Source organism: Heteronotia binoei, chromosome 7 (assembly GCF_032191835.1).
Source record: "Heteronotia binoei isolate CCM8104 ecotype False Entrance Well chromosome 7, APGP_CSIRO_Hbin_v1, whole genome shotgun sequence".
Lineage (NCBI taxonomy): Eukaryota > Metazoa > Chordata > Lepidosauria > Squamata > Gekkonidae > Heteronotia > Heteronotia binoei.
Window position 1 is genome coordinate 129,560,871 of NC_083229.1, and position 20,429 is coordinate 129,581,299.

The following is a 20,429-nucleotide window of genomic DNA, read 5'->3' on the forward strand; positions in this document are numbered from 1 at the left end:
TTTGCAGCCCAGAGAGGTCCATTGTTCTGAACTTGTGAATTATCTCGTTGAGAGATGCTAATTTCCTACCCCCGAGCATTTCCCCTCTGCCCTAATCAAGCTGATTACAGTATGCTCCAGGACCTTTTTATTTTTTGCTAGCATTCTGTACAACACCCCCACTCAGCTCCTGGCTAATAGGAAAAGACTCGGAAATCTCCATTCCTACTCGCGTCTCTGGAAGGGAGCTTTTTCTCTTGAAAGCCCGTGCCCTGAAACTCTTCTTGGTCTCTCGGGTGCAACTGGGCTCGAATCTAACTATTATGATGAGAGACCTTAAGAATATTGTCTCGATTCAAGTGATACAGGTGAGTTGCTTCAAGTGATACAGGTGAGAGCCAGTTCGGCATAGTGGTTAAGTGTACTGACCCTTATTCTTACACAATAGCAAAAATCCCATTGCAAAATGCATTATTTAGTGTAGTGTGAATGCACCCTGTATGTCAAATACTCATCACAGAGTTGACTGGCAGTTGCATTGGTTCCTATGGATGTGAAAAATAATGTATTCTTGTTCTAGGCTTCTTCTTGCCAACAACTCCTTTCTCTGGGTCTTGGTGAGAGCATTACTGTGCACAATGTTTAAGTATCGAGTCTGGATTAATTTATGATTCTTATAAGGTTCAATGAATTTACATTTTGGATTGAAATTAAATAAATAAGAGCCCCCCCCCCCACCAAGCCACTGTCTCTTTCTTGATGCAATTGGGAAACCAGCTTCTCTCCCTCCCCAAATAAACACAGTGGGAATGGGAGTGCATGAAAGGGTTCCAGCGCCCCTCATTTCCACAACCCCCCAAAGGTGGGGGGACTTTTAAAACACAGAGTGAAGGTTTTGCCCATTCCTCCAAAGGAAAAAAAAATGCATATCTTCACACCCTGAATGGGGGAGGGGGGACCTCTTGAAGAATTCAGTTTTGCATCGACTTGAGCATGGGAGCCTTTGTGACCTCCTCAGCCGGGCCACCCCACAGAGCGGGAGCACAAAGGAAAAGGCAAGTCTGTGGGCAGCTGTTGACTTGGCTCGTTTGCTGGCTGGCACCCAGCGCAGGCCCCTAGGCAGTCAAAATCTTGGGGGGCCCCTCTCAAATAATCTCAGAGTCGGAGTTCCCGCCCCGCCACCCCCACTGTAGCCTGTAGGCCCCTTCTCAAATGCCCTTTTAACAAAGCTGTGGGGGGGAGGCAAACTTGGAGATGATGCCAGCAGTAGCCACACCAGGCAAGTCCGGCAAAAAGCGGCTCAGTTGCTGACTTTGAGTGCAGGCTGGGAGGGCTGCAAGCAGGGGGGAAACCGGGGGGGTGGGGAAAGCCAGCCTGGGGCCCCTAAAGATGTGGGGCCCATAGGCCAGTGCCTACTTTGCCTAATTGTTAATCCAGCCCTGCTGTCACCTGCAGAACACCTTGCTTGGATGAGCGGAGCTGTCGTGGTAGAGCTTAGGGGGAGAGGCAGTCTCGCAGCTATGCAGGTCCAAGGCCATAATATTGAGTCTGGTCCAACCACTGCACATGCAATACAATCTCCATTAGTATCCTGGGCATCACCTTTGGACCAATGGAAGCTTCTTCACAGTTTTCAAAGGCAGCCCCATATAACAGCACATTACAGTAATGTAACATGGATCACCATGGCCAGATCATGGTTTTGAGAAGCAAACATAGCCGAAGGTGATAAAAGGTGCTGTGTGGCACAGAGGAGAGCTGAGCATCAAACCGCCCCAGAGCACTCCCAGACTGTGAACTTAGTCCTTTGGGGGAGTGAAAACACCTCCTGGACAGGCTAACTCCTTAGGTCTTAACTAGAGTGGTCAAGGACAGACAGCACTTCAACCATGTATGGATTAGGCTTCATCTGGCCTTCATCTGTCTCATTGCCTTCTCAATGTTTCTGTTCAGAACCTTCATAGAGCTCTAAACTAATTAAGATGATGGGGGGGGGGGGAATACAACTTGGTGGCACCTCACTCCAGTCACTTGCACAATCTCTCCCACTGGTTTCATGCAGATGTAGGAGCAAGACAGGAGGCAGGTTGTACTCCTGTGGAACCATACAGTATAAATAACCATATCTTTCTCTCAAAAATGAGTGATACATGTTTGGCCATTGAGTGACTTGTTGAAGTATCTCCATGTCATCGAAAAAGTATCTCCATGTTAAGAAGAAGAAGACAGCAGATTTATGCCCCGCCCTTCTCTCTGAATCAGAGACTCAGAGCAGCTTACAATCTCCTATATCCTCTTGCCCCACAATACACACCCTGCAAGGTGGCTGGGGCTGAGAGAGCTCTCACAGCAGCTGCCCTTTCAAGGCCAACTCCTGCGATAGCTATGGCTAACCCAAGGCTATTCCAGCAACTGTAAGTGGAGAAGTGGAGAATCAAACCCAGTTCTCCCAGATAAAAGTCCTCACACTTAACCACTACACCAAACTGGTCCGGTCTCTGTTAAAACTAACAGTCCTTCCCATCCAGGAATTATTCTACTAATGCTTTTGGCTTTCTCTTTTTGTTGTTGTCGTGAAGCTTCATTCTGACTTGGACAAGGGAGTGGGCAGCGTCAAGTACACGTTATCGGGAGATGGAGCGGGTACAGTGTTTACCATTGACGAGACGACAGGGGACATTCACGCCATAAGGAGCCTTGATCGCGAAGAGAAGCCTTTCTACACCCTACGTGCTCAAGCAGTGGACATAGAAACGAGGAAGCCACTGGAACCCGAATCAGAGTTTATCATCAAAGTGCAGGACATTAATGACAATGAGCCAAAATTCCCTGATGGGCCTTATGTTGCCAGTGTCCCTGAAATGTCTCCAGTAGGTAAGTAAGATTTGCTTTACCTCATTCTATCCCTTTTCAGTTTTGGTAGAAATTAAATATTTGCATGTCACTGTTGAGGCAAAGATCCAGTTCAAGGTTCTAGTGTTAACTTTCAAAGCCCTAAGAGGTCAGGGACTTGCATATCTCAGGGTCCGTCTCTTCCCCTATGAGCCCTGCAGAGCATTCCAGCCATCTTCAGGTTATTCCTTACCCGAAGGATGTCCGACTGGCCTCAACTCGGGCCAGGGCTTTCTTGGCCCTGGTCCAAGCCTGGTGGAACAAGATCCCACCTGAGATCAGGGCCCTGCGGGATCTACTGCAATTCCGCTGGACGTCCAAAATCTCCACCTCTGGCCTCCCCTGCCGTCAGCTCTGCTGACATCCCACGACACTGCCCAGAGGATTTCTACTGGTGGGTCATCACAGTGGTAGCTTCCATTTGTTTCTGTAAATGGTGTGGTGTGACTTTAGTGGTGTGAATTTGAAATCCAATTGTTTTTAATCTATAGCATCAAGGTATTGCATGACTTGTAAGCCACCTTGAGCCCGCTTTATGGGGAGGGCAGAATATAAATGAGATAAACAAAGTAAAAGGATAATACCAATTCATATATGATGATGTCCCCAACGTGAGTGCCTTGGGAGAATTAGGGGACAGACAGACAGACGGACAGACAACCTTTACTGGCATGTCAAAAGATATGAACTACTATAAAAACAGTACAAAAAATGAACAGAATACATCAAATAATGGCTTCCCTGGTCGGAATTGCAAACTGGAGAAAGTTGGCAACATTAGCAGTTAGCAAAGAATTATGACTAGAAAGTAACTAATGAACTTTGGCATGCTGGACCATAGAATCATAGAGTTGGAAAGGACCTTTAGGGTCATCTAGTCCAACCCCCTGTACAATGCAGGAAACCCACAAATATCTACCCCAAATACCTACATCGTATAGTACTGTCACATTTAGTTGCCAAATACAGTGGGAAACCTCGTAATAAACTCTTTGCTGCCTTTTAAGACCTTAAAGCGGAGTCTGACTCAATCCCAAGAGATCATCTATGGGGCAAGTTATCTAGAATTAATATGGAGCCCAGATTTCTTATTCAAAAAAACTTTATTCAAACACTAGCTGCCAGGTTAAATTCGACTCCTGGGGAAATCTAACCCCTAAAATTTCGATCTGCGAAGGTATCAAACAGGACTTCATTCTTGTCCCCTCGTCGTTCAACCTGGTTTAAAATGATTTGGCCCCAGCTCTATTTGAAATAGATGAACATTTCCCCAAAATTGCCCAGTGCCGTATTTCAGTCTTATATGCAGATGATGCTGTTTTGCTCTCATGTTCCCAAACTGGTCTAAAGCATCTTTGGGAAAACAAAGATTTTTGTCTTTGCTAAAACCTGGAAAAAGTTTACACGGTCAGTACAGGGTAACTCCATTGAGCAGGTTAAATCTTTTTAAATATTTGGGAATCAATTTTAATTATAAGGGGAGTTGGGCTTTCCACTGAAATTGTTCTACCAACATGACTAAAAACAGCGCTGTTGCTATTACCCCCTCCCACCCAGGGTGAAGAAAGAGGGTTGCCAGATCCAGGTATGGAAACTCCTAGAGATTTGAGGATGGGGCCGGGAAAGGACAGGGACATCAGTGGGGTATAGTGCCACATACTCCACCCTTCAAAGCATCTCTCATCTCCAGGGAAACTGATCTCTGTAGCCTGGAGATGAGCCGAAATTCTGGGGGATTCCGAGGTCCCACCTGGAGGCTGGCATCCCTCCTTAGTCCCTCCCTCTTTGATCTTTCTGCTCCCTCTATAACGTTTGGTCTTCAATATCCCCTGAATACAGAGAAGCTATTGAGATTTACAAACACCAGCACAATTTTAACAGAAAGGAAGAAGGCATTTCCATCCACCAATCTTGGTACCCAGCTCTGCAAAACACCCTACAGACTACAAATTGCAGAACGTCTCAGAACAACCAGCACATTCCACAGAACAATCATCACAGTCAACAACCATCTTCCTTATCTTCACACCCCTTCCAACCCTCCCAGCAATTAACACAGAACAATGGTCACATTCAACAGGCAGTTTCCTTATCACTACCCTTCCAGGAAGCCCCACCAAACAATGGGCACATCCACAAACCAATTGCCCTTTCATCACATCCTCTCCAGCCTAGAAATAGCAGCTCTCCAGCAGCCCTGGCCTCACTCAATGCACAGCAGCCAAGAAGGTCAGAGCGCCTGCTCCGGCTGCAACGCCACTGAGGATGTTCTCCGCAGCTGAGAACGAAACATCTGGAAGGAAAACTTTCTCCAGTAGAACATGGCACTTGAGCCCGAAAGATTCTACAAACCCTAATGATGTTACCAGCTGTGAAAACCTGAAATCTTTGATAATATCCCCTGTGTTTGCAGTTTTAAATGCATCATGCCCTGCTGTTTCCCATTGATCCATAATTGCATTCTTCCCCTCTCCCCTTTTTTTCTTCTTCTTCCAAACTTGGTTTCTTTGAATATTTTTCATCGATGCCCTCTGACTAATCTTGAAGGAAACAGTATTGCTTGGGAGAGTGCCAGTCTTTCCCATTTATTTTCACAAGCCTGACCTCTGTGTGTAAATCAGAACATATGTTTATGTTGTGGGGAAGACGGAGAGCAGGTTGCAAGCATCAGACCATACTCCCCATAAATGGAAGGAAGGCATTAATTGGCAGTTTGTTGTGTCAGGCTTGTAGAGGCTTTTTCAAGGCTAAATGCAGTACATGATCTACATAGCAGCTGGTTAATGCACCTTGCAGGCTGCTTGGTCCCTATAAATTCGCTTGCCCCCCCCCACACACACACACACATCTGATCCTTTAAAGCTGAAGATGTTACTGCAGTGTGATTCTACCAGATTTTTTAGATGTTAGCTGGCAGCTTGGTTTGTGTTATCTGCAGTAAAGGGAAGTGTTTATTAATTGAGGAGCATACGGTGGAGCAATTAACAAAGAAAGGCGCATCCTTCAGCTAAAGAATATGGAATTGCTTAAAGAAAACCTCAGCGGAAGAAAAGTATACGTGTGAAGTACTTCCCTCCTCATTTGAGAAATGGTTGTCTTACACTAACGCATCTGAATAAAGGCAGAAGATCAGAAGATCTCTCACAGAAATGTCATTTTTCATGTGGCTGAAATCAATAGCAATACATAGACCTCAGTATTGTGTTCAGTTTTGGGCACCACCTTTTAAGAAGGATATAGACAAGCTGGAATGAGTCCAGAGGAGGGCGACGAAGATGGTGAGGGGTCTGGAGACCAAGTCCTATGAGGAAAGGTTGAAGGAGCTGAGGTTGTTTAGCCTGGAGAGGAGGCAGATGAGAGGTGATAGGATCACCATCTTCAAGTATTTGAAGGGCTGTCATATAGAGGATGGTGTGGAATTTGGGGCAGGTATTTGTGGGTTTCCTGCATTTTGCAGGGGGTTGGACTAGATGACCCTGGAGGTCCCTTCCAACTCTATGATTCTGATTCTATGAATTGTTTTCTGTGACCCCAGAAGGTAGAACCAGAACCAATGTGTTGAAATCAAATCAAAAGTGTTTCTGGCTCAACATTAGGAAGAACTTCCTGACCGTTAGAGTGGTTCCTCAGTGGAACAGGCTTCCTCAGGAGGTGGTGGGCTCTCCTTCCTTGGAGGTTTTTAAACCGAGGCTAGATGGCCATCTGACAGCAATGAAGATCCTCTGAATTTAGGGGGTAGTATTGGTGAATTTCCTGCATCGTGCAGGGGGTTGAACTGGATGACCCTGGAGGTCCCTTCCAACTCTATGATTCTATATTGCTGGACATAAAGGGATGTAATATCGAATTGACCACTAGAGGTGGCACAATGTGTGGAAAAGGAAAACAAGAATAACAAAGTGCTAGGGATGCACAAGCGCCCAAAGTTATTCATGTAGTTCCTTTCCAAAAAACACAAACAAACACTAATCAAGAAGAAAGTGAAAGATGTAAGTGAAATTTGCTAGTCCTTTGAAGGTGTAGAGGGGAGGAGCAAGCCAGGGGAGGGGAGGCCTATTTAAGGAGAACCTTCAGCAGGCCAGGGAAGATGAAGTATCCCCACTCAGGCAGTGCTCAGACATCCCTAAATAGCCCGCAGAAGTGCAGGCTTTCGCCCTTTCCAGATCCCTCTAAATATTCTAAACATAAATATTCTAAGAGACAGGTAGGGTTGCCAAGTCTAACTCGGATAATATCTGGGGACTTTGGGGTCGGGGCCGGGAGACTTTGGGGGTGGAGCCTTCTGCTTGTGCATCCTATTGCTTCCCTCTCTGTGTATTACAATGCCCAGAAATTAGTTGCACAAAATGTTGTGCAAGTGGAAACTTAAGTGTGGATAAAATGTTTGACTTTGTTGCAAGTCTTTTTCTTGCATTTCCACTTGTTCAGGAGCTCAAGCAGAATTGGAAACTTTGTGCTGTATCCAACTCTACATTTCTTGGTTTGTAATGCCTGTATGTAACAGAAGCCAGGGGATTATGTGTCTGTGTGTGTGCCTGTACTTGTGCATGCATAACTGCCCCTCTGTAAACTGTTATTATCATCGCTTTATTAGCTATTGATTAGGAGAACATAGTTTTAAAAAACAGAATGTTTTGGCTGCAGATCTGATGCTAAAGCTGCAGCTCTAAGCATACTTACTGGGTTTAAATCCCTTTGTGTTCATGGGATTCATTTCTGAGCAAACATGTTTAGGGTCAGATTGGAAGGTTTTGGTTTTGCAAACTCCTAAGGCCACCTAAATCTCACTGAATTCAGTTCCGTGGATGCAGCTGAACTCTGTTGCAGGTTTAAATTTCAGTGAGAATAACTCTCTGGGCTTCTAAGTGGATCTCAACCTGAAGTGTATTTTTTTCTTCAAATATATTTTATTGCATTTAAATCATCAGCTTCAAAGGTCATACATATGTAGTATGATTATGCACTAAACATATAACATAAGAAGCTAAATAGTTTACTCATTAAAATTGATTATGCAGTTTTAACCTTCATATGAAAATGCACATATATCATATATTTGAACTTATTGACTACAAACTAAAGGACCAAAGTGCATTTTTTAAACGGATTACTTTGCTGAGTGGCCCAAAAGGTGGTAAACTTGAATAATATTTTACCAAAAACAAAACAAAACTATTTTTACTTCCCCCACCAACTACCAGCTGAGTGGCTACGAACATCATTTTTATCCTTTCCAGCTGCTGAGCTATTTTTATTCTCCTGTTAGGGTCAGATCTATTTATGTCTCTCAGACCAGAAAGTAAGCAAAAGGGCATTGTCCTTGAGACGTCTCTCGCTGATAATGTCCTAGTCATCGAACTCTCATAAACACAATGGGAGTAATGAGAACAAGCTGAGATTTGAATGGAGTATAATGGGTATCTGGCACGTACCCCGGCTGCTTTATCTCAAAACACTCTGTCTGTCCATCCCCCCTCCCCTTTCTGCATGGAGGAGTGCATTCGTTCTCCCATGAGCCAGGGGGTGCATGCGACGTGTCTTGCGCAACAGGGAAGGCAGAGATCAGAAGCTGATGGATTTCAAGAGTCAGTCAAGGGGCCATCGGCCTTCAAAGGAAGTGAAGCAGGAGGCAGAGGGCATACTTCAGGATGCTAAGCAAATGGGAATCAGTAAAGCAAATGTGATTAACGACTTCAATTCTAAGGACAGAAATATCTCCAGAAGAGCAGATAGCAAACCCTAGGAAGACTCAGAGCGATAACAAAAGTGATCATTAGCAGCTTGATTAATGAGCAAGGAAAGGAGAAAGTCACTGATCTCAGATACTGCAAAAAGGAAAAATGCCGCTCAGGTCCAGGGAGTTTTCTGGGATCGCGCATGTTCTTTGTTTCCTGGTGTCTCATGACTTTCGACGGGGCCCTGGGTTGCACTTCTTGCTCACAGCAGCTAGAACAGAAATATTGAACAGGAACTCCTTAAAGACTACCTAAATTTATTCCCAGAATAAGGCGGAATCAACAAGTCGTTAAACTATTGATAAACTCTTTGGTTTGTTCTTGTTTTACACTGACCTCCTCCGATAACTTCTCCCCACTTCCTTCTGTTGCGCCTCCTCAGTAAAAATTGAGCTTTAGGGTTTGTAGAATCTTTCGGGCTCAAGTGCCGTGTTCTACTGGAGAAAGTTTTCCTTCCAGACGTTTCGTTCTCAGCTGCGGAGAACATCCTCAGTGGCGTTGCAGGCGGAGCAGGCGCTCAGACCTTCTTGGCTGCTGTGCATTGAGTGGGGCCAGGGCTGCTGGAGAGCTGCTATTTGTAGGCTGGAGGGGGTGTGATGAAAGGGCAATTGTTTTGTGGATGTGCCCATTGTTTGGTGGGGCTTCCTGGAAGGGTAGTGATAAGGAAACTGGCTGTTGAATGTGACCATTGTTCTGTGTTAATTGCTGGGAAGGTTGGAAGGGGTTTGAAGATAAGGAAGATGGTTGTTGACTGCTGATTGTTCTGTGGAATCTGTGGAATTTGAGCTGCTTTGGATGGGTGGGCTTGTGTCAGTTTTAATGGCATCCCTCAGAAGAGGATGGAATAGTGTGAAGATGTGATTGTAAGAGGCCAGATCAAAACGGCAGGCACTTTTTTAGAGGCAGTTGTCATGAGATCCTAAAGTTTATGATGGAATGTGGGTGCAGTCTATGTTGCCAAGTCCAATTGAAGAAATATCTGGGGACTTTGGGGGTGGAGCCAGGAGACATTGGGGGGTGGAGCCAGGAGCAAGGTTGTGACAAGCATAATTGAACTCCAAAGAGAGTTCTGGCCATCACATTTAAAGGGACCGCACACCTTTTAAATGGAATAATGAAGGATTGGAATAATGAAGGATTGGGGCACATTCTTTGGGGGCTCACAGAATTGGACCCCCTGGTCCAATCTTTTTGAAACATGGAGGGCATTTTGAGGAGAGGCGCTGGATGCTATGCTGAAAAATTGATGCCTCTACCTCAAAAAACAGCCACTGCAGAGCCCTAGATACCCGCATTTCAATTCACCATTATACACTGTGGAAATTGATCTCTATAGGGAATAATGGAGTGCCCAGCAGATATTTCCCTCCCCCACCCCTTTCTGAGAACCCTGAAGCGGGGGGGAGAGTCTCCAAACCGGGGGCTTCCCTACCTCCACCTGGGATTGGCGACCCTAGTGCAGTCTTAGGAGTGGAAGTTCTTTGAAGGATCCTGGAATATTCCTAAGGACCTTTCTTCTGACTTCTGTTTCCTCTAACAGGGACAGGCTCTGCCTTTCTCTTCTTACTGTCTTTGTGGCTGATCTCTTGTTTTTCTAATCTCTCTTCAGCTTCAGGCCCTTTCTCCTCCATTTTGGAAAATGCTCTGGTGCTCATTCTCTGCCTTTGAATGTTACAGGAGCAGACTGTGGGAGCTTGAATTCCCTAGTCCTAAGAGAGGTGTTAAAGACATGGTAGCTTGAATTAGCCACCTTGTTTCCTTCCTCTTTGGTTCAGTGACTCCAGAGTCATCCACTTTCCCTTGTGATTTCCACTCCACATCTCCTCATGCCTGAAAGTGAACCAGACAAGTTTCGACAGATGCTTGGTCATAGTTGCTGCTTGTAATGCTCAAAAAATATATTTCTCTGTTCACAGGCTTTTAGTCCTGAACCAACAAAAATCACAGAGCATAATCCAGCAAGACGGAACATCTTGCTGTTCAGATAATAGATGGTCTTGCTGCTCATCCACCTGATGCTCTTACAGCGTCAGGAGGATGAATGCTATTGCAGCATCGGCGGGTGGGGATGGGTGGGAAATCAAGTAGAAAAAAGAGTGATGTCAGGGGGTGTGGCCTAATGTGCAAATGAGTGCCTGATGGGCTTTTTCTACAAAAAAAGGCCTTGTATGAAACAATGATGATGTCCGGGGTGTGGCCTAATATGCAAATGAGCTCCTGCTGGGCTTTTTCTACTTAAAAGGCCCTGTTCATTATAAATGTACTGTCAACTATTTTGGTTCAGAATTGTGAAGAGGGGAACACTTGAAGATTTGGATTGAGCACAACAAGCAGCCGCGCTGGCTGTTTGGAAACTGTTATCACCACGTGGTTAGGCTTTTTTGTCACCTATTGAAATGCAGTATTGATTTTCTCATCCTCCATTGCCTGTGTCTCAACACTGTGATGATGACCTTGTCATGCTACATAGCCATGACGCTACGATATCAGCACAATGTGACGATTATGATTGATGGATGGAGGTTACTCTTTAACCAATGGGTCACATGAGCTGTACTCCCATTCGCCCTTTGCTGATGACCAGGAAGGATGCTGTCAAAAAGAAGAGAGGATGGGAAAGCTATGGAAACGAAAAAAAAACAAAAAACTTTTAACCGGGAAAGAGAAATGGCCTTGGTGAGATCATCGATTTCTCCTGTTCTGTGGAGCCGTTGGTGATGATGATGATGATGATGATGATGATGATGATGATGTTGGGTTTATATCCCACCCTCCACTCTGAATCTCAGAGTCTCAGAGCGGCTCACAATCTTTTTTTATCTTCTTCTCCCACAACAGACACCCTGTGAGGTGGGTGGGGCTGAGAGAGCCCTTACAGCAGCTGCCCTTTCAAGGACAACCTCTGAGAGCGCTATGGCTAACCCAAGGCCATTCCAGCAGCAGCAAGTGCTCACACTTAACCACTACATGAGCGCCAGTTTGGTGTAGTGGTTAAGTGTGCAGACTCTTATCTAGGAGAACCGGGGTTTGATTCTCCACTCCTCCACTTGCAGCTGCTGGAATGGCCTTGGGTTAGCCATAGCTCTCATAGGAGTTGTCCCTGAAAGGGCAGCTGCTGTGAGAGCCCTCTCAGCCCCACCCACCTCACAGGGTGTCTGTTGTCTGGGGAGAAGTTATAGGAGATTGTAAGTCGCTCTGAGTCTCTGATTCAGAAAGAAAGGCGGGGTATAGATGTACAGTCTTCTTCTTCTGTGGAGCTGTTTGTGCCCTTGTGACATCATTTGCCCTCACACCAATCACCACAAATCTCCCAAACCTCTTTGCATACATGGGGACATCTCATGCTAAACAAAGGGAGGAAAGGAATGTCTATAATTATATCAAGAGTGAAAAAAGCGTAACACGAATGAGAGCAGACAGGAGAGAACAACCATGAATCAGGACGGCTCCATAACTTTTGGTACATATTTTACAATGTTATATTGGATATCCACCTTAGAATTATTTTTATGGAAGCTTTTGCATATACATACCCATGACTGAATGAGCTCTTTTGGTGTAAGGAGACAAATAGCTGGCATAAAATTATTGCAGAGTTCAAGGGAGTGTGAAATCACCCAGCAGCCTGGATGCCATCCAAGCTCTGTGCATAAAATGATATTCTAACAATGAGAGTTAAGCTTTATTTTGTAATAGCTTGATCTTTATCCCCTCTCTCTTGCCACGGGTGAAAATGGAAGTGCTAGAGGAAAAGCCGTTCTTGATGGTGGAAAACAGAGGCAAATGTGAATCAGAAAGACGTTGTGTATCTTCGCCATAGCAATGAAAGGGGGAGGACAGAAGGAAGAATAACTGACATGCAAATAAAGAATGATTATTTAGCATACTTTTTACAATTAAAAAATTAAGCTTCCCCTCCCCTTAAATCCACCCTTATACAGTTTTTAAAGCAGAGATGATGCACAGTACAAATATTGAAATAATTAGATTTGCATAAGCACTGTGCAAAGCTACTCATAGATTCCTGTGAGTTTGGGGTTGGTACGAAATGAATAATCCCATAACCTGAAAAGCGTTTTGAGTGTGTGTGTGAGTTTAGAGCATTTCTGTGAATGTAATTCTTGGATAATTTTAGTGGAAACATTTCTTGTAACAAACGGCCAGTCTAGCTAGGATCTCTGTGAGTACGGAATTAGGATTCTGTATGATTCCCCACACCCTTTCCAGATAGGGAATGTTGTATTTTAAATCAGTGGTTCCCAACCTTTTTGGGCACCAGCGACCGGTTTTATGGAAGACACTTTTTCCATGGACCAGGTGTGTGTGTGGGGGGGGGGGGCATAATTTTGGGATGATACAATTGTGCACTTTATTTTGGTGCGGTGGTTAAGTGTGTAGGCTCTTTTCTGGAAAAAAAAAAGTGGGTTTGATTTCTCACTCCTCCACTTGCAGCTGCTGGAATGGTCTTAGGTCAGCCATAGCTCTTGCAGAGTTGTCCTTGAAAGGGCAGTTTCTGGGAGAGCTCTCCCAGCCCTACCCACCTCATAGGGTGTCTGTTATGGGGGAGGAAGATAAAGGGGATTGAGAGTCACTCTGAGATTTGGAGTGGAGGGCAGGATATTAATCAGTCAGTCAGTCAGTCAGTCACATTTTATTTGTATCCCGCCCTCCCCGCCAAAGCGGCTCAAGGCGGCTAACAGCAAGAACTCAATACATACATTGTACAATAAATAACATTTAACTACAATTAATTAAAATCCATTAAAATTCTAAAAACATTAATGCATTTAGTGCTATAATTGCTGGCAAGTTTACTTGGTAGTTTAGTAGTTTCAGCTGGTGAAGGCCGTTGGTCTTGCAGGCCCTGCGGAACTGTTCAAAGTCCCGCAGGGCCCGCATTTCTTCTGGAAGCTGATTCCACAGCTGTGGAGCCATAACAGAGAAAGCCCGAGTACCGGTACTCTGGAGTCTTACCTCTTTTGGCCCGGGGATAGTCAGCAGGTTCTTCCCTGCTGACCTCAGTGCTCTCTGGGGTTCATACGGGGTAGACGGTCCCTAAGGTAGGAAGAATCCAATGCCGACTTCTTCTTCTTCTTAATAATAATAGTTTATTATTCTATTGTAATGCATAATGAAATCATTATACAACTCACGGCCTGGTTCTTAACAGGCCACAAACTGGGACCAGTCCACGGCCTGGGGTTTAGGGACCCCTGTTTTAAATGGTGCAATCTGCATGATGCACGAGTCAAATCCAGGGATATAGGATCACCAGACGAACCCAGATAAGGAGCATTCCTATTGGGAATGAATGGATATTATAAATGAGTGATGTGGGACCTTCCTTCCTTCCATCTATCCATGCCGATAAACACTGCAATCTTTATATAGGGATCTGTCTGGCAATTCACTTGAACTTGCCTCTCTCTTTTAAAAAAAAACCCACTGGATCTGCTACTACTGAGCACAAGTCCGCTGACCTGTAGAATGCCTCAAATTAGCACACTCGTTTCTCAGGACCAAAGGACTGATCGGCGCAGCTTTGGCTTGATGTGTGAAACCCTTGGATTGTTCCACTATGATTTGTAGACATGGGGAATGTGCTTTCCTTCTTACCTGGATTTACGTGGGCAGCTTTGGAAAAGCTAATGGACGTTACGCAGAAGAGCCAAAACCAACCTACCTGTCAATCTACGTAAATCCAGCTGGTGAATTTGTAGACAATTCAGACCAGAGGAGAAGCTCATGCGGATGTGCTCGATTTGGATACCTGCCAGAGGCAGAAGACAGCTTCTCAAGCCCCATGCTTTTCTGCCGTACGTCTTCCGTTCTTTCCTTTGCATGATACGTGTACATAATGCCTGAAGACACTAACAGGTATCATGACTGTGTTTGAGAGGCTGGAGGCTTGGAGACTGGATCAGGCTCACAAAGCAATTTGATCTAGTCCTGGGGATCCTCTCTGATTGTAAGGATTGCCAACCTCCAGATGAAGAAGAAGAAGAGAAGAAGAAGATATTGGATTTATATCCCGCCCTCCACTCCGAAGAGTCTCAGAGCGGCTCACAATCTCCTTTACCTTCCTTCCCCACAGCAGACACCCTGTGAGGTGGGTGGGGCTGGAGAGGGCTCTCACAGCAGCTGCCCTTTCAAGGACAACCTCTGACAGAGCTATGGCTGACCCAAGGCCATGCTAGCAGGTACAAGTGGAGGAGTGGGGAATCCAACCCAGTTCTCCTAGATAAGAGAGCTCTGGCTGACCCAAGGCCATTCCAGCAGCTGCAAGTGGAGGAGTGGGGAATCAAACCCGGTTCTCCCAGATAAGAGTCCGCACACTTAACCACTACACCAAACTGGCTGGAGATCTCTGGATGAGGCCTGGAAATCTCTGGGCATTGCAACTGACCTCCAGATGACAGAGCTTAGTTTCCCTGGAGAAAATGGCTGCTTTGAAGGGCGGAATATGGGGTGAGGCCTTTCCTTTGTTGAGGTTCCTTCCCTCCCCTAACCCCACCTTCTCCAGGCTCCACCCCCCCCCCCCCCAAATCACCAAACATTCCCCAACCCCAAGCCGGCAAGTCTACCGACTGTATTCAAGGTGAAGTTGGAATTTCACCCAGTAGTAAGATGATTTTTCAAAGGTTCTGTATGTGAACAAGAGATGACTCATATTTGTGCTATACTTCCCTTTAGCATTGGCTTGCAGAAGCCTGGCCACGTTTCCGTGTCAGTTTCTGTCCCCCAACCTCATTCACTGCAAAAGGTGCTGATTTGATGGTAGAATGAGAGAGGCCATGGACTTATGTGGCAAATGACTCTTCCAGCTCTCAGTTTATTGCCTGATTAGACTTGGGCACCAATAATATCAAACATCTCCAAAGTTGCTGTATTTTAGCAGTCCCACACCAAAATCTCTGATTAAAATAATGTGTGATCAAGCTATCAGTTTAGGACAGTTTTCATAAGTGCGGACATCATCTCTGCTTTCCTTGGTAAAAAAAAATTAGCTGCCAGATTTTGGGATAATAGGTGTGGTGCAGAGTGGTAAACTGCCATACTGCAGTCCAAGTTCTGCTCACGGCCTGAGTTCAAACCCAATGGAAGCTGGGTTCAGGTAGCCGGCTCAAGGTTGACTCAGCCTTCCATCCTTCTGAGGTCAGTACAATGAGTACCCATCTTCCTGGGGGGAAAGTGTAGATAACAGGGGAAGGCAACAGCAAACCACCCCATAAAAAGTCTGCCAAGAAAACGTTGTGACCATGGGTCGGTAATGACCCAGTGCTTGCACAAGGGACTTTTTGTTGTTCAATCGCACAGTCGAGTCCGACTCTTTGAGACCCAATGGACAAAGTCACACCAGGCTCTCCTGTCTTCCACCATCCTCTGAAGTCTGCTCAAATTCGTGTTTGTTACATCAGTAATACTGCCCAGCTATCTCATCTTTTGCTATCCCCTTCTTCTTTTGCCTTCTGTCTTTCCCAGCATCAGGGTCTTCTCCAGGGAGGGCTCCCTTCTCATTTGGTGGCCAAAATATTTGAGCTTCAGCATCTGACCTTCCAGTGAACAGTCTGGGTTGATTTCCCTTAGGACTGACTGATTGGATCTTCTTGCAGTCCAAGGGACTCTCAAGAGTCTTCTCCAGCAACACATCTCAAAAGCATCTATTCTTCCGCGCTCAGCCTTCCTTATGGTCCAGCTCTCACAGCCATACATTATTACTGGGAATACCATCGCTTTGGCTATACAGACTTTTGCTGGCAGGCTGATGTCTCTGCTTTTTATTATACTGCCCAGGTTCGCCATAGCTGTCCTCCCAAGGAGCAAGCGTCTTTTAATTTCATGGCTACAGTCACCATCTGCAGTGATCTTGGATCCCAGAAATGTGAAGTCTGTCACTACTTCCATGTCTTCCCCTTCTATTTGCCATGCTGTGATGGGGCCAGATGCCATGATCTTAGTTTTTTTTGATGTTGAGTTTCCAGCCTACTTTTGTGCTCTCTTCTTTCACCCTCAACGAGAGGTTCTTTAGGTCCTCTTCACTTTCTGCTATTAGAGTAGTGTCATCTGCATATCTGAGGTTGTTGATATTTTCCCCAGCAATCTTAATTCCAACTTCTGCTTCATCCAGGCCAGCATTCCGCATGATGTATTCTACATATAAATTAAATAAGCAGGGTGACAATATACATCCTTTTCGAACTCCTTTTCCTGTTCTAAACCAATCAATTGTTCCATATCCCGTTCTGACAGTTGCTTCTTGACCCTTATACAGGTTTCTCAAGAGACATGTGAGGTGGTCTGGTACTCCCATCTCTTTAAGGACTTGCCACAGTTTGTTGTGATCCACACAATCAAAGACTTTAGCATAGTCAATGAAACAGAAATAGACATTTTTCTCATTTATTGTTAAGAACCAGGCCGTGAGTTGTATAGTAATCATTTAGTACCATCACTTCTATTGTATACATTGGAGTTGAATTTTTCTATTGTATACTTCTATTGTATACATTGAAGTTTAAACACCACAACCCTTGCCTGCAAAGGATTGTATTGTGGTGTAGGCACAAAACCCAACCCCAAATTAAGAATCCTCTACTCCTCAGTAGACAACCTGTATGATGAGAGATTAAGAATTAAGTCTGGTTTCTGCTTTTCTTTGAGCATTTGGGTAAAAAAGTCCCCCTTCTAGTATTGAAATTATTTCTTTGATTTCTTAACTGGTAAGTTCTAATGGAAGGACCTTCATCCCCAGAGGATATAGACTCATCTGGGCACAGATTCATAAGCAGGCCTGTCATGATCCCAGACCTAGTGAGGCCTATAGGCTCCAGAGGAGCCTGCCTAGGAGTTACTACAAGAAGCCTACATCTCCCAGGATCCCTTCTGTACTTCTGACTGGGTGGCAAGGTTTTGAAGGGAAACTAGCCCAGAGAGGGGTGGGACCTGGGAGGAAAGCATAAAAGGGCCAAGCAGAGACAGGGTGGGTGCTTTCCTGAAGAGGCTGCAGGCAGGGAGGTTCTCTCACTGGAAGGCTTAGCTGGAGGCAGGCTGTAGTCTAGAGAGCTTGCAACTGGGAAGAGATCCCTCACCCAAAGGAGGTGGTGAGTTTTGGTATCAGTAGCAGGGAACGTCTAGTTAGTTGCATCAGGACTTCTATTTATTTGCACCAACCTTTACTTTTTTTCATATTCACTATAGCGCTAAATGTTTATCACCCACTTATTGTTTTAAAACACTAATAATAAACAGTTTGGTGTAGTGGTTAAGTGTGTGGACTCTTATCTGGGAGAACCGGGTTTGATTCCCCACCCCTCCACTTCCACCTGCTGGAATAGCCCTGGGTCAGCCATAGCTCTCGTAGGAGTTGTCCTTGAGAGGGCAGCTGCTGTGAGAGCCCTCTAAGCCCCACCCACCTCAGAGGGTGTCTGTTGTGGGGAGAGAAGATACAGGAGATTGTAAGCCGCTCTGAGTCTCTGATTCAGAGAGAAGGGTGGGGTATAAATCTGCAGTCGTCTTCTTCTGCCTGGGTCCTCACTTCTCCTTGGTCACAGTTAAAAGGTATTTACTAATAAGAAAGACAGGGGTGGTTGGGTGCTCTGGGTTTAGGGTTGCCAAGTCCAATTCAAGAAATATCTGGGGACTTTGGGGGCAGAGCCAGGAGACATTGGGGTGGAGCCAGGAACAAGGGTGTGACAAGCATAATTGAACTCCAAGGGAGTTCTGGTCATCACATTTAAAGGGGCAGCACACCTTTTTAAATGCTTTTCTTCCATAGGAAATAATGAAGGATAGGGGCACCATCTTTTGTGGCTCATAGAATTGGACTCTCTGGTCCAATCGTTTGGAAACTTGGGGGGTATTTTGGGGAGAGGTACTAGATGCTATACTAAAAATTTGATGCCTCTACCGGGTTAGGAGCCTGGGAGTTTTACTGGAGCCTGCACTATCAATGGAGGCCCAGATTGCAGCCACTGCCAAGTCAGCCTTTTTCCATCTAAGGCAGGCAAAGCAGTTGGCTCCCTTCCTAGAGCGCCAAGATCTGGCAATGGTGCTTCATGCAACTGGCACCTCGAGACTGGATTACTGTAATGCCCTCTACATGGGGCTGCCTCTGTACCGAACCCGGAAGCTGCAGCTGGTGCAGAATGCAGCGGCCAGACTGTTGTTAGGGCTTCCTAAATGGGAACACATACAGCCTGGGCTGCGTGAACTGCACTGGCTGCCAGATATATACCGGGTCCGTTACAAAGTGCTGGTCATTACCTTTAAAGCCCTATATGGTTGAGGACCTGTCTACCTTAGGGACCGTCTCTCCCCATATGAACCCCAGAGAGCACTGAGGTCAGCCAGGAAAAACCTGTTGACTATTCCCGGACCGAAAGAGGTGAAGTTGCAATGTACCCGCAATCGGGCCTTCTCCTCTATAGCTCCGAGCCTATGGAACCAACTTCCAGAGGAAATGCGGGCTCTGCGGGACCTTGAACAGTTCCGCAGGGCCTGCAAGACCTTCCTCTTCCGACTGGCTTTCGCTGATGAAAATGGAAATTGCTAAGGAAACCGCCATCATAAAAGCAAACATAAAGTAAACATAGCATTAGCACTTTTATTAATTTAATTTAATTTAATTTTAAAACTTAAGCAGATTTTTAATTAAATGTTCATGTTGTTTAACTGTAATTTTATCTATCTGTATAGCTAAACTTGAATTGTGTTGTTAGCCTCCCTGAGCCTGCTCCGGCGGGGAGGGCGGGATATAAATAAAATTTTGTTTGTTTGTTTGTTTGTTGTACCTCAAAAAATAGCCCCTCCGAGCCCCCAATACCTGCGGATCAATTCCCCATTATTCCCTATGGGAATCGTTCTCCATAGGGAATAATAGAGTGCCCAGTAGACATTTCCCTCCCCCCTCACACTTTCTAGAGCGGGGGGTGGGGATGGCCTCCAAACCAGGGAATCCCCTGCCCCCTCCCTCTCTCTCTCACACACACACATACTTACTGGGTCTTGTTCCTGCAGAACTTCACTTGCTCTGAAAAGGAAAACAAAAGAAAGGGAGGGGCCGTTCTCTGAGGAAACTGTTACTGATCCTTTCCCATGAAACCCTTCCTGCTCAGCCTCAAAGGCACACATTTTAAAAACTGTTTGCAGGTTTCTAAACCTGCAGGAGCGCTAAAACTACAGGATGACTGTGGGGGCAGGGCTTCCCCCCCCCCCAGCCAGCTGGCTGGGGGCGGGGAGAAGCCTGTCAAAACGGGGAATCCCCCGCTGGGACCTGGGGATTGGGCAGCCTATCTGGGCCCTCAGGTGCAGACCCTTACCAGAGTGGTGGTAGCCAGTAAAAGGCCCTCCTAGGCCCCTGCTGTGTGACAAAGCTAATTAAAATCTGTGTGGGCTCATGACTCCCTTGGAGACATGGCAGAGTCTGCAGTAAGACACACAGCACCGTAGTTAGTTCATCCCTGAAGACTCCCTTTCATGTTCAACATCCTGCTCTGAGCGATAGCTTTAAACTGTGCTTGGAAATTGGTCAGACTTCCCCTGTGTGGGCAATTCTTCATGTGTCCATTACATTTTTTTCTTTACATCCTCCTGAGTTCTTGCGCTCGCTGCAGTGTATTTCTTCTGACATCCCTCATTCATCCCAGAGAATATCTGTGATATGAGCTCGTTGATGGTGGTTACAAATGGCCCTCTCAATTTGCCTTTTCCCTCTGTTCTGCCTCTTTTGTGGCTGATAGCTATAAAAGCCAACGGTGAGATGTTTCTGAGGCGATAGGACCAATGCACACTTCAGCAGGAGCACTTAGAAAAATGAAGTATACT

General features: G+C 45.6%; 1 protein-coding gene across 1 annotated transcript in view; it reads left to right on the forward strand.

Moving 5' to 3' along the window:
* CDH12 (cadherin 12) overlaps positions 1-20,429 on the forward strand; it is a 1,126,549-nt gene that overhangs the window by 953,194 nt on the left and 152,926 nt on the right. Inside the window, exon 5 of the mRNA XM_060244300.1 lies at positions 2,559-2,853. Within this exon, the coding sequence (XP_060100283.1) occupies positions 2,559-2,853 (295 nt within the window). The remainder of the gene's footprint in view (positions 1-2,558; positions 2,854-20,429) is intronic.